Source organism: Notamacropus eugenii, chromosome 1, assembly GCF_028372415.1.
Source record: "Notamacropus eugenii isolate mMacEug1 chromosome 1, mMacEug1.pri_v2, whole genome shotgun sequence".
NCBI lineage: Eukaryota > Metazoa > Chordata > Mammalia > Diprotodontia > Macropodidae > Notamacropus > Notamacropus eugenii.
The window spans coordinates 345,096,532-345,110,624 of NC_092872.1; the positions used below are offsets into that span (position 1 = coordinate 345,096,532).

General features: G+C 38.2%; 1 protein-coding gene across 5 annotated transcripts in view; it reads left to right on the plus strand.

Annotated features, from left to right (window-relative positions):
* RAD50 (RAD50 double strand break repair protein) overlaps nucleotides 1-13,680 on the plus strand; it is a 76,636-nt gene extending 62,956 nt beyond the window's left edge. For all 5 annotated transcript variants that reach the window (XM_072630003.1, XM_072630001.1, XM_072630005.1 and 2 more), the window contains exons 23-26: nucleotides 3,472-3,557; nucleotides 4,883-5,025; nucleotides 9,851-9,984; nucleotides 13,338-13,680. In XM_072630003.1, coding sequence (XP_072486104.1) covers nucleotides 3,472-3,557; nucleotides 4,883-5,025; nucleotides 9,851-9,984; nucleotides 13,338-13,524 — 550 coding nt within the window. In that variant the 3' untranslated portion in view covers nucleotides 13,525-13,680. The remainder of the gene's footprint in view (nucleotides 1-3,471; nucleotides 3,558-4,882; nucleotides 5,026-9,850; nucleotides 9,985-13,337) is intronic.
* Nucleotides 13,681-14,093: the final 413 nt, after the last annotated feature.

Here is a 14,093-nt window from a genome sequence, read left to right on the forward strand (position 1 = left end):
TATGTTCCCAGCAATTAGGACAGTACCCTGCATATAGTAGGCAATTAATAAATGTCTGTTGACTGGCCAACTCACTGAAAAAAATAAATTTCCACCTTTTTTTTTTCTATATCTGCCTGTTAAAGTTAACTATTTGCTATAGCCCTTTTTGTATTGTTAATGAAATATGCAAAGCTTTCAGGGAGCCAGTATAGCCTGAATAATCACTGGACTCCTTATTTCAAGTAAGCATAGCTTGCCTAGGAATGGGAAAAGAAAGAAGATGTACACTATTGGCACAGTGCCTTGACTTCAACATGCATTTAAGCATTTAGGGAAGTATTGTATTATAGAAATGTGAAAAAGGCATTGGTCTCTGCAGGGAGATATGATACCTCCTTGCTTGAGATGATTCCTACCATCTCATCATTACTTATGACCATGCCCACCATGCTAAGAGTGTGATACAGTGGAAATAGCCATGTGCTTTTTTTATTGGTTGGTTATTTTTATTTTTTTCTCAATTACATGTAAACAAAAGATTTTTAACATTTGTTTTTTAAAATTTTGAGTTCTAAATTCTCGCCTTCCCTTCCTCCCCTTGATAAGGCAAGCAATTTGATATAGATTATACATGTGCAGTCATGTAAAACATTTCCCCATCAGCCATGTTACAACAGAAAACAGCCTAAAGACAAGAATAATAAAGTTTTAAAAGTATGCTGCAGTATGCATTTAGACATCATCATTTCTTTCTATGGAGGTAGATACCATTTTTCATCATAAGTCTTTTGGATCATTGTATTGCAGAGAATAGCTTATGCCTTTCCCAGTTGCTCATCCATACGTATTTGAGCTCAGAGAATGCAGCTTTGCCTCCTGGCTCTGACTTCATAGCTCTAGCAGTTCATTAAGTAACTTTACCAGTTTCCTCATCTATAAAATAAGGATCATAATATTTGCATTACCTTCTTCATTGAATTGTTGATAGTCAAGTAAGATTATGTAAAACACTTGGTGACCATCAAGTGCTATCTAAATGGCAACTATTGCTGTTATTTTATTGTTAGCCTTTCTCCAGTTTTTAACAGTAACCTTAAATAGTCTGTCTACCTTCTAGTTGATCCTACATGCCACTGTCAGATAAATCTGCCGTAACATGTTAGGAACTCTTTCCCCCCTCTTCATCCCCCATCTTTAGTGTGATCTTTCTCTCTTCTAAGGAACCTTTCTGTAGCATTCTATATTCCCTTCCTGTACTTTGCCTGCTATTATAGGTATCTGTGGGTGCATCTTCTCTCTCCTGTTAGACTATGTAAAAGCCCCCAGGGAAGTGTTTTCCCTTCAAGTCCAGCCGTATACTCACTCGGTAAATAAAGTGGTTGAATTTTATAGGCCATGTATTTCCCATATTACAACGTTTTTCTGAATTGTATGGTTTTTCTTTAAGACTTCAAAACATTTTTTCAAGTGTTTAAGTCATATCAGGCTTCACTAGATCTCTTGAGATTTTCTTTGGGATCCTTCTGATTATTAAATGATCTCCTATCTCAGAGCAGCTGTGAGTGCAAAAATCAGACAGTGCCTTTCCCTTCTTCTTCCTCCACCTCTATTCTAATGTTGAAGTCTTAACATTTCATATTCATGGTAAGAATGAGAGGGGGACAAAAGGATTTTATTTCTGTCATGTATAAGTTGGGCTTCAGTGTTAGTTGAAATACATTTTTTTAAAAGTTTAAATGAATTAATTTGTATTTTAAAATATTAGATTCATAGTATAAAAGGTATAGGAAGTCCTTTTTCATGATTGTCACAGAAAGAAAACTCCCCACAAGTAAGAAGTGCTAAGATCTTATGAATAGGTATTAAAAAGTAAAGAAAATGGGGGCAATTATAAGGCAACAGATGGCATCCTCATCAACAAGCTGAGTGTGGGTTTTAGTCATTTGCTTTTTTTCCCAGTTCTTTTTATAATTTGCATTATAATCCTTCATCTGATAATATTTAAAATGTATTTAATGTTGAGTCATTTCTTGTTTCTTTTGCTGGTGAATCAAAAGATCATGAAATGATTTTGCCGAAGTAAGTAGCATAAAGTTAAGTTTCATTTTTGTGCAATCAGATAAGAAACCTGCTTTGGAAGTAAGATCCGCCTCACATCCTTGGTGTCTACATTTTACCCTGAGAGTAATAATGTCTGCCTTTGGGGCACGATAGTATGTAATATTTGTAAGATTCTTAAATTGTCCAAACCTAAGGATCTTTTGTTAAAAGGTGACATGTAATTGCAAGTTTCATTGCAGCCATTCACATCAGTTTTGTAGTTATCTTTTCCTTTATTTTGACTTTAAAAGCTATCAGTTAACAAATAAAATTGAGAAAATGTGTCTTAACACAAATGGGGAATATTTATCACAGCTGAATAATATTTGGGATTAAGGTGTACAGATGTTTGAGGTTTACCTTTTGGCATCTTAACACCTTAATCCTCTGAACAGTATCATTTCTTTTGCTTCACAGCTTTTCAGCTGGACCAAGTTGTCCAAATGACAAAAAATTTAGAAGACCCAGACTAGAACTTTTGGGGGAACAAAAACAAAAACCAAAAACTGAAGCATTATAGCCTTTATCTAAGTGAAAAGGGGAAGCTAGCAGTGCTAGGGATGCCAGGAAAACCCTTCCACACCCCTCCGCCTCTCCCCCAAGCCTCACCTTTGCCATTGCGTGTCAGTCAGCTTCTTCTGCCCTTAAGGAATTTTCTCCTTCGTACTTTTGTGAAATTTTGATAATATCATACCACTTTACTCTTATTAATAATTGTTCCCTTTGCTTAGTTAGCAGAGTTAGCAGAATAGGCACATGATCTGCTTTATGTTAAACAGTGGTCTTCTCTCTGTAATAATTTGAAAATAAGAGATCCTTCACCTACTGGTAACAGTAAGACAGAGATCCCTGCAGGAAACTTCAAGAGTCTAGACTCTAGTTTGGAGAAGTTATGAGAACTGTTGTCCTGAGACTCTTAAATACAAGATGAGCTATGGTATGATTTCTCTTCTTAGCTTAGCTTCTTAGCTTCAGCAGATGGTAACAGGGACTGATAACTCAAAGACTTGTCCTTTGAATTAGATTTATCCATATCTTAATTCCCCGACTTAGTTCCCACTCTAGAAAGCAATTCTTGTACTTTATACCAGTGGGAAGTGGAAGAAGTGACCAGAGACCACACTTTACCTCCAATAACTTATTACAACTTAAGTAAAAACTTCTAAAAGGAATAAGTATACTTTGTAGAATGTTTATAATATGCATCAAAGAAGTGACTTAATAAAATTCATTTCTTAGTTGATTCCTGGAACAAAGCTGACCAATTTAAGATTTCTTGGAGGGGAACAAGGGGAAACGTACCAAATGACATAAAATTGATGTAGCTATTTTATCATTAGGGGTTTGTGATATTAATTTTTTTACTAGCAAATTATTTTCTTTTCTCAGTGCAATAATGAAGTTTCATAGCATGAAAATGGAAGAAATCAATAAAATTATTCGTGATCTCTGGCGAAGTACCTACCGAGGCCAAGGTGATTAGTATTTATTTGATTAATACTCTTTATCAGCACCCTAATTCCACAATTAACAGCTCTACTCTAACCATTTCCTGAGTCTCATCCCTACTTCCTACTATCTTCCACACAGTCCATGCCATTCCTAGAATTATTGACACTCTAGTAAAATGAACAGTTATGTTGACATTATGTACCATTTAAGATGAATCATTTTTGGAAGCTATTTTCTAGGGCTTTGGTCTGGCTTTGTTCCTTCACTGATACTCCTCTCCCTCCCTTTCCATTATTACTTCTGACTTTCTTTCTGAGAATTTGTAAGACTTCTTATCTTGGTATGATCCTCTACTGAGAAGATAAGGCAAAATCTTCTGTTCACAACCTGATCCAACTTTACATAATTTAGCTAAGATGCAAATAACAGTTAGCCTGAGCTGTAATGGAAAAAAAGGGCTTGGGCTTGCTTTCTTTTGAAGAATGAAGATATGGGTAAGCTTAACTCAGATAAGGAGAAAACCAGCATGAGGAAATTGATAGTGGAACTAGAAAGGGCAGAAAGGACGCCCCATTCCCTGACCTGACTTTTGGCATCATGTGATTACTATTTCCTAACTTTGATAGTCAATTTTAAAAAGACTCAACTTCATATTTTAAGAGAAGCATAAAAAATATTTTATTTTCAACTTGACACAGAGTACCACTTTAATAGTGCTACTTAAAGCTAATTACATCCTCTGTCATCTAACCTGTCTAAATTCATTCAGGAATTTTTTTCAGTTAACCAACAAGTGCCTACTGTGTGCCAAGCATGGAGCTAGGTTCTGAGGATATAAATACAAAGAATGAAACAGTCCTTTCACATTCTAACGTTAGGAGGAGACAAGTACATCTTTAAATATATATGAAATATGAGGAAAATAAATACAAGTTATTTTGAGAAGGCAAAAAGACTTCATGTAGAAGGTGTTGCTTGAGCTGTGTCTTGAAGGAAGAGAGAGATTCTGTGGAGTGGGGTTATAGAGGTACTTCCATTCAGGCATGAGGGCAGCCTGTTCAAAGACATTGAGACAGGAGATGATGGCGTATCACACGTACACGTACATGTATCACACAGAGATGTGTCATAGTGCAGGAGGGGAATCATGTTCAGTGAAGCTACAAAGTTAGGCTAGAATCGGGGCATGAATAGCCTTAAAAACTAAACCAAAGCACTTATATTTGATTCTAGAGGTCTAGGGAGTTGCTGGAATTATTTGGAATAATTCCCATACTGCTGCTTAATGTTGTCTTCAACAAAAATGTTCTTTTTTTTTTTCTCTCAAACTCTTTTCTTACTATATTAGATATTGAATATATAGAAATTCGGTCTGATGCAGATGAAAACGTATCAGCTTCTGACAAAAGGAGGAATTACAACTATAGAGTAGTGATGATAAAAGGAGATACAGCCCTGGATATGCGAGGACGGTGCAGTGCTGGGCAGAAGGTAGGTACACAGAATTGTTTTAGCAGTTACATATAAAGAGAGAGTAAAAGGAGGGCAAGGAGGCTTGGGATTTTTTCCAAGCAAAGATGAAAAATCCAAGTTCCGATCCAGAAAAGTAGGTAGTGTGAGTGGTGGGAGCATAGGATGGGGAGGCAGGAGAAATCTGAATTTTACTCTTCCGTCTGATGCCGTCTGGGTGACCCTGGTCAGGTCGTTTAAGCTCTTTGAGTCTTAGTTTTTTTGTCCATAAAATAGGGATAATAATAATAACCTATCTTACAGAGTTGTGAGAATGAAGGGAGAAGAATATATGTAAAACAATTTGCAAAAGTTTAAATGCCTCAAAACTGAGAATTCCTAGAATCACAGAATTTTAGAGTTGGAAAGAATCTCAGCAATCATCTAGTCCAGGTCATATCTGAAAGGAATCCCCCCCAAGACATCCCCAGTGCCAGCCTTTTGCTCAAAGACCTTCACCCAAGGGGGAACACTCCACTCCTGAGAGAGCACACTACATTTTGGAATAGTTCTAATTGTTGATGTTCTTGACACCAGTCCCCCATTGTTCCTGGTTCTGCCCTCTGGGTCCCAAACAGAACAAATCTAATCCCTCTTCCACACGACATCCTTTCAGATACTTGAAGACAACTCTCATATCCCTCTGAGTCATCACTTCTCTAGGCTAAATCTCCCCCATTGTTTATTTTCCTGTTTTTTTTTATTTATTATTTTATTTTTCCCCAGTTACATGTAAAAACAATTTTTAACATTTGTTTTTTAAACTTTGAGTTCCAAATCCTCACTCTTCCTCCGTTCCCACCCCTTAATTGCGAAGGCAAGCAATTTGATATAGGTTATACATATGTAGTCATGCAAAACATATCCATAATAGTCATGTTATGAAAGAAAACATAGGCGAAAAAGAACCTCAAGAAGAATAAAGGAAGTTAAAAGAAAGTATGTGTTAATCTATATTCAGACACCATCAATTCTTTCTCTGGGGATGGATAGCATTTTTCATCCTAAGTCCTTCAGGATTGTCTTGGATCGTATCGCTGGGAACAGCTAAGTCATTCCCCGCTGATCATTTTACAATATTGCTGTTACTTGTACACAGTACCTTTTGCCAGCTCATGTAAGTTTTCCCAGGTTTTTCTGAAAGCATCCTGCTCATTATCTCTTCTAATACAGTAGTATTCTATCATAATCACATACCACAACTTGTTCAGCCATTTTCCAATGGATGGACATCCCCTCAATTTCTAATTCTTTCACTCCACAAAAGAGTTGCTATAAATACTTTTGTACATGTAGGTCCTTTTGCTTTTTAGTTCTTATTTCTTTTAGGATATAGACCCTCCCCGCTGATTTTTACCTATTCTCTTATGATATGGACCCAATACCTTTCACCATCCTGTTTGCTCTTATCAATACACTTCTTAAAGTAAGATTCCCAGAACAGAACACTAAATAAAGCACTCCAGATGGGAGTTGTCACTTTCTCCCTAGAAACTTGTGTCTTCATTAGGGCAGCCTGAAGTCACATTGTAGTTGGTTTGTTTTTGTTTTTTTTTTTAATTTTCCTGCCACTTCACACGGAGGTGATATTTTTTAACTCAAGTACAACAATTTACATTTATCTTTGTTGAATCTTAGTCCAATGCTCTAGATTGTCAAGATCTTCTGGGATTCTAACCCTGTCACCAAAGGAAATGGCTGAATATCTGCAAAAATATAAAATACACAAAACAACAAAAACAAGAATTTGTCATATTAATAGTCAAACAAGGAAATGGAGCAAGTCATACGTGAACTGCCATAAGATACTGAAAACTCAGTTATGAGTAGCAGTAACCAAAAATGTTTAAAAGATAGACATGCAAAGGAACTATTTCAAAGTGTTAGAACTAGAAGGCACCCTGAAGGTCGTGAGGGTGAAGCCCTTCATTTTGCAGATGAGGTAACTGAGACTAAGAGAGCTACATGCAAGTTAGAATTTGATGCCTCTTAGCTCCAACTCTAGTGCCTGGTGTTGCTTTACTGTCTCATTTATCTCCATTATATCTCTAGAGGTTCTTATTGATTTAGGAAACCATAATTAGCCATGTTAGCAAACTAGAAACCTAGTAGTAAGGTAGGAGATATTAAATTGAACTCATACTTTTTGAAAAAGTAGGAGTGCTGTCTGGCATGTTTGGATCTTTGGACTTGCAGACATTGTCTCCAGAACACTGGCTTCACCCACACTTGGTGAGATAACTATAAACACCATCCCTCAAAGACCTAACAGAAATATCCATAAGATTAAGGTATTGGTTCTGCTTCTAGCATGAATTCCCTGGTGCCTGAGCTGGACACTAGTTTGCATGTTGGGGAGAAGTCATGTGGAAATCCAGAGGTTAGGACTGCATTGTGGTTGTTGGATCTCGCAGAGGGCACATCACTGGGTTTAGTTCTAGTAGCAGCTGTTTAAAAGAGAAGTGGCAAATATTAAAGAATGTAAAAGAAAAGTAAAAGGTCAAAGAGCAATAAAGTAGCACCTGTGATGCTTCTTTATTGGAAGAATTGGAATTAAAAATACTTGGTCTCTGCCCAGATTGGAATAGTCACATACTACTATAAATTTTTTTTTTTTTAATCTTTAAGGAGGGAAAATAGCCATTTCCCTTTGCTTAGGACAACATGAGAAATCGTTTAAAATGCACTGAGAGACTGGCCTCCTAGACACATCTAGAGGGCCATGGTGACCATATTTTCTGATAACCAAATCGTGACTGCTCCTTTACCTCACCTCCTTAGAACCCCATTTTTCTTTCTGGAACTAGGGACTATCTAGGAAAATCCAGGACATATGGTTCCCTGTAGTATGTGTGTACAGTGGAATTTGCCTGCCCAGCTTCCTTGGATAAACGTGCAAGTAGATTCACTAGAGAAGTTTTAAAGTCTTTCCACATGTTACAACTTAGATGTAATTCTGCCCTGTGGCAGAGGACTGGATCATTTAGCTGGTATCGAGACTTTATTAAGAGAATTTTAAACATCCAGAAATTGTTGTCTACATTGGCTGAGTTTTTATTTTCATAAAAAGCTCTCAGCTTTGACTGATAAACTTCCCTTCTTCACACAACTTCTGAGAATGGGAAAGGTTTCTGCATTTCCAGTTTAGCTGAAGAAGAATTGAGGTTTAACTCTGGAAATAAATAGCAGGATACTTGAAAATTTCTCATTTCAGCTAAAGCTTTCACCACCAATTCCTGCTTGTATATAAGTACAAAATAATTCTGATCTGATGTTTTCACTTTTCCAAGTAAAAGATGGATATATGAAAGCAAAATCGGAAATACTTTTACCTGGACTTTCATCTCTTCTATTCAGATTGCATATGAAGTCATCAGACTCATACATTCAGCTAGATAACTTTATTTATGTCAGTTACATTCATCCACTGTTGGTGTTGGGACTTCGTGAAGAAGCTACTCATTTCCAGTTAAAGGACAGTTGAAAATACTGCTCTAACCTCCTAACAAGGCAGGAAGATGGCTATAAATAAATGAAGCTCTATCTGCCAAGGAAGTGAAGAGGAATGGATGACTACAGCAGTTCTCTAGGAAAAATAGTTGTAAGGAGCTCCCATCAGAAACTGCTGTGAACTTACGAGTCCTTTCTACCCTAAAGAGTATGTGTTTCATCAAAGCAGACTGCTGACTGCGAGGGTGAAGAATGTATAGTGACCCTTCCAGATTTAAGAGCTTTTTTAGAACTGTCAGTTTTATCTCCTGCATTTCAGTGATATTCTTTAGTAACCATCCTTAGGGACATTGAATAACAGAAATGAGTGATGTAATAGTAGCTCTTGGTAGTGGTTAGACACAATTTGAGTGACAGCCTGCTGTAGTGGCAGGAGCCACTACATCAGAGCTCTTGGCTCAGTTGCTGCAGCAGCTGGGGGAGCTTTGGGCAAATCCTTTACCTCCAGTGAGCAGGATCATGTCATCTCCTTAGTAAAGATCTTTCAATGGCTCCCCATTGTCTAAAGCAGAGGTGTCAAATGCCCAAAACTACATGCAACCCACAATACTCCTCTGCAGCCTGAATCAGATTAAAATGTAATTGGGAAATATTTTACAAAATAAATAAAGATGGAATGGAACATAGATAATGTTAATATGTGGTTTTCTAAGTCAGTTATGTGGTTGCAGAGATCTTTATATGCAGCTTATTGGCCAGTTTCTACTTGAGTTTGACACCACTGGTCAAGAGGGCCTTATCTTTGAGAGACTTAGCATTATGTTCAACATTTTCTTTTCTTATGATTGTTTTGTTTTGTTTTGGATTTTCTTTGGTTTCTGTTTTCTGTCAGGACCTATGATTTCATTGATGTAGGGAACTCCTAATGAGGAAACTTTTTCCACTGAGGTTTATAGTGATTGTTCTGCAACTTAGAGGTTGCTGGAAGTCACTGAGAAGTTAAGTGACTTGTCCAGAACTACTCAGCCAGTGGATATTAGACACAAGATTTTAACCCAGGCTGGCTTTCTCCATTACATCATCCTACCTCTCTGGTAATACTAGATTCTTAGTATATTCTCGTCACTAGAACACAATTCTTATGAATTTTGACTTATCCAGAATTTTGCCTGAGTGGTTGGTTGAGGTCTATCACCTCTAAGGTCCTTTGGTTTGGAATGACATTTGTGACATTCTCTTGAGCCTGACAAACACAGGAGTCAGTCTTCTAGCCTCAGATCCCAATACCTTTTTCTTCTGGGGGATTTTTTTTTACAACTCAAAGACTCAACTCTAACTGCCATTGATGTTCCCTCAGGTGCTTGCTTCTCTTATCATTCGCTTGGCCCTTGCAGAAACCTTCTGTTTGAACTGTGGCATTCTTGCCTTGGATGAGCCTACAACAAACCTCGACAGAGAAAACATTGAATCTCTTGCACATGCCCTGGTGGAGTAAGTGTTTATTATGTTGGGAGGGGCCAGTGGTAGCTTTATAGCAATAACTTTTTTTTAATTATCTTACTTGTTTTCAGTGTTTTACAATCACTTCCATATGTCTTAGATTTTTTTCCCCTCCACCCTCCTTCCCCACTCCCTTCCTGAGATGGCATACAGTTTTATATAGGTTCTACACATACATTCCTATTAAATACATTTTCACCTTAGTCATGTTGCATAGAAGAATCAAAATGAATGGGAGAAATCATAAAACAAAACATAATACAAAAGAAAATGATCTGCTTCATTCTGTGATCAATATAGCAATAACTTTTAAATAACATTAAGAAAGTTAAGTTCTCAGAGAAAATCAGCTTTGAATGAAAACTATACATAGGCTTCATGAAGAATTTGATTCATTTCATTATAAAGGTTTGACAGTTTGTTGGGAATTTTAAAAAATAGCTGATGTTTTTCTTAACTGGCCACACAGTAGGCAGTCATCAGGAAAGAGGGTTTTTTTCCTTCCTCTGATTCTTTTCTTTTTTTTCCTTATGAATTTGACCAGTTTCAGAAAACAGGAACACATCTGTACACTAAGAACAGAAAATGAGGACTATATATCAAACTGAATCTATTATATGCAGCTTCAGTTTTTTAAGTATATATTAAATTTACCATAGTAATAACGCCACTGCGTTGCTTATTGTGTTCCCTTCTGAATTTCTTTTTACTCTTCTGTGTATTTGAAAATGTTTCATTGATGTTCCTTTCCTTTTTTTTGTATCTCTATTCTCTATTCCCACCAAAAAAAAGGTTAAAAACCATTCCTTATAACAAGTATAGTCAAGCAGAAAAAAAACCGCATTCCTACACTGGTTACGTATGAAAAGTATATATTTCATTCCTCACCTATACTCCATCTTGACCTCTCTGTCAAGAGGTAGAGAACATGTTTCATAATCATTCTAATTGATAAAAGTTATTAAATCTTTTAGTGTTCTTTTCCTTTAGTTTTGTAGTCATTGTATAACTGTTCCCCAGGTCCTACTTCATTCTACAGCAGCTCACATAAGTCTCCCCAGGTTTCTCTGCCCTTAAACTAAAACACAAAAAAGCATCCTGATGGAGCCCGTCCTCAGCTGTACATCTCTGCCCAGAACCTGCTGGTCCTCCTGACACTCCTTTTCTGAACGGGTTTATTCCACAATTTGCTCATCTTCTCTACCCTGACCCCATCCTCAGATCAAACCCCTGTTACACGCAAGGTGCTCTGCTCTCTCTGTCCTCAGTTCTCTTCTTATATCAACATTCCACTGGGGGAATGCAACATAAGCACAAACCAGTATAGTACAAGGAAATGAGAGGCAGCATGGCATAGTGGGTAGAGAGGTGACCTCAGAGCCACAAGGAAGACCTCGGCTCAAGTCTTGCCTCTAACATGTAGAGGCTGAATGACCCTGGCTGGGCAAATTGTTTTGCCTCTCAGTGCTCTGGGTAACTGCAACTATCGTTTACATCTAAAAGGCTGCCCTACCAGCGGTAGGGGGAGTTTCCTTATCAAGGACTTCCCTGTTTTCTTGAAATCACAGGTCTAGTCCTTAGTTCTATCCCTACAAGGAGAATCCAGGAGGGTGAGAGTGATTGGCCATCAGTGGGGGAGATGAGGAAAGCCCACCTGTTCTGAGGCTGGAGGTGGGGACAGCAATAGTGAGAGAGATGGGTGTGAATTAGGGCTGAAGGGCAGAGACACTGTTAGGGGGCTCTGATGCTCCTCCAGGTGAGATGGGTTAGGGTAGTGGGTGTGGGAGCAAAATTAAGAGGATGGTAGGGGAGACATGATTTATGGCATCAAGTGGTCTGTCAGGTGGACAGCCACAGCTTCAGAGGAAGCATAACTTTAAATAGTAATGTTAGGTAGAGATTACGAAATTTTTTCCATTTTTGTCATTTATGTTGTGACGAGTGAGAGCTGAACTTGTTTTTCATATATTCATATGTATACTGAGTATATTGTTCATGTGTATTTTAGAAATACACACATCTCTAAAGGCAGTCATTGTTCTTGCCTGCACTTCTCCTAAGAGTGATGTTGTACGTTTGACAAGGCATCTCCTCTTAGCCTATTTCCATGTTCTAGGGACATACAGAGTAAGACAGTTGATGTGCTTCCAAGTTTAATAGTCTTGGATAGAATTTTCCCCATCCTCTCACTATTTGTCATCTTTTATGATGGCTGTGTTTGGGTGCAGTGTTCCAGATTAAGACAGCCACCACTCAAATCCCTATGTGTGACATGGGTTATCATTTTTCTGAAACTTCATGTTGCCCCACTAAACCCAAGCAAGCTTCTTAACCTATGTGTTCAGCTTCTCCCCACAAGAAATACAAAAATTTTCCCAACCCGCCCACTCACCTAGCTTCTGTGTGTCATAGCAATGATGCATCTGATAACTGGTTGGGACTCATTTCTAAGTAGGCCCAACTCCTAAGAAAACTTTGGGGACAGCTCGTGTTCTTCCCCCATCCATCATCTGTAATTTTGTTTTTAACATCACCAAAGAAGACAAGCAGACAGGTCTGGGAAATTCCCAAAGCAAGGAGAGTGAGACCAAGCTATGAGTTAAATGAAGCTGAGTATTTAAATATCTCTTTTCCTTCCTCCTAACCTCTTCAGAATGATTACAAATGTCTGGGCCAGAACTGTTGGAGTTCATGCCTAAGTAACTCCACTTCCTTGTGGACAATTGGAATTCAAGTGGAGCTGGCAGATTTTTGAAGCAGTGTGACTTAGTAAAAAGATGGATTTGAAGTTAGGAGACCTGGGTTTATATCTTGGTCCTGCCCCTTAGACATCTGTGACCTTGGACAACTCACCTAACTCCTCTAGGCCTCAGTTTCCTGTGTTGTAAAATGAACTATAAAAAACAAAGCCTTCATAATGTAACTTAAGGCTTTTCTTCATCCCTTCTGCTCATCTCAGCTTTTACCTGGCTGGGTGAGATGGGTAAGCCTGAAGCCCCCATCTTTCTTTCCAACAGGAGAGACTGAGAGACACTAGTTGGGAAAACGTAGTCATTATTCACACTGCTAGTACCCTTTGTGAACAACACAGAAGACAGCCTGTTTTTGCTCAGATCTTTACAATGTGACAAATATTTATTCAGGGTCTTACTATTTGATCCCTGACCTCAAAGAGGTCACCTTCTAGTAGCAGAATGAGGTTCCCACGAAAGGCCATGAAAGGTCTGAGGGGAGCATCATTACTGACTTGGCACAGCAGGAAAGAGTCTTCCTGGAGATGCAGTACATGCTGTGGAGAAAGGATTTTGTACCTTCAGTAACATGTTGTAAATATTTTGTTCCAGAATAATAAAAAGTCGTTCCCAGCAGCGCAATTTCCAGCTTCTTGTGATCACCCATGACGAAGACTTTGTGGAACTTTTGGGTCGTTCTGAGTACGTGGAGAAATTCTACAGGATTAGAAAGAATATCGACCAGTGCTCAGAGATAATCAGATGTAGCATCAGCTCCCTGGGCTCTTATGTTCATTAAAGTCTTTCTAAGTAGCTCTCCCTTTGACAGTGTGTCTAAGATAGAAACCCTGTATTTGGAGGCAAACTTAGCAGTTGTCTCAAGCAGCCCAGGCCTGAGCTTCTGAACATTTCTGTGTGCTTTGAGTGTTAATAAAAATGACAAGTTTAATTTTAAGTGGCATTTGTCTTGTTTCCTAATTTTGTAAATGCCTCACTGGGATTTTAGACATTCGAGTGTTTTCTCTGGTAGGTAAGAGGTCCTGTAATATGTGCCCAGTAGAGTGTAGGATAAAGCCATCCCCTGGGAGCTTCTAGTCCCAACTCGGCTAGTAACTTTCTGTGTGATAGCTAAGTCCCTTCCACTCTCTGAGTCTCAGTTTCCTCATGAGAAATGTGGGAGTTCTGAAGTCTCTGTCCTGCTCACCTCTCTTGGTGTTGGTTTCTTGAATTGAAATCATTATGTGAGGAAGTGCTTTGAAAACAATCAAGTACTGTGGAGTTTGTTGCAAATTTGTTGAACTGTTTTCTGAACTGGGAGTCTCTGTGCTCTTTCAGGTATGTGTCTGTTGTCTGCATGTATATGTATAG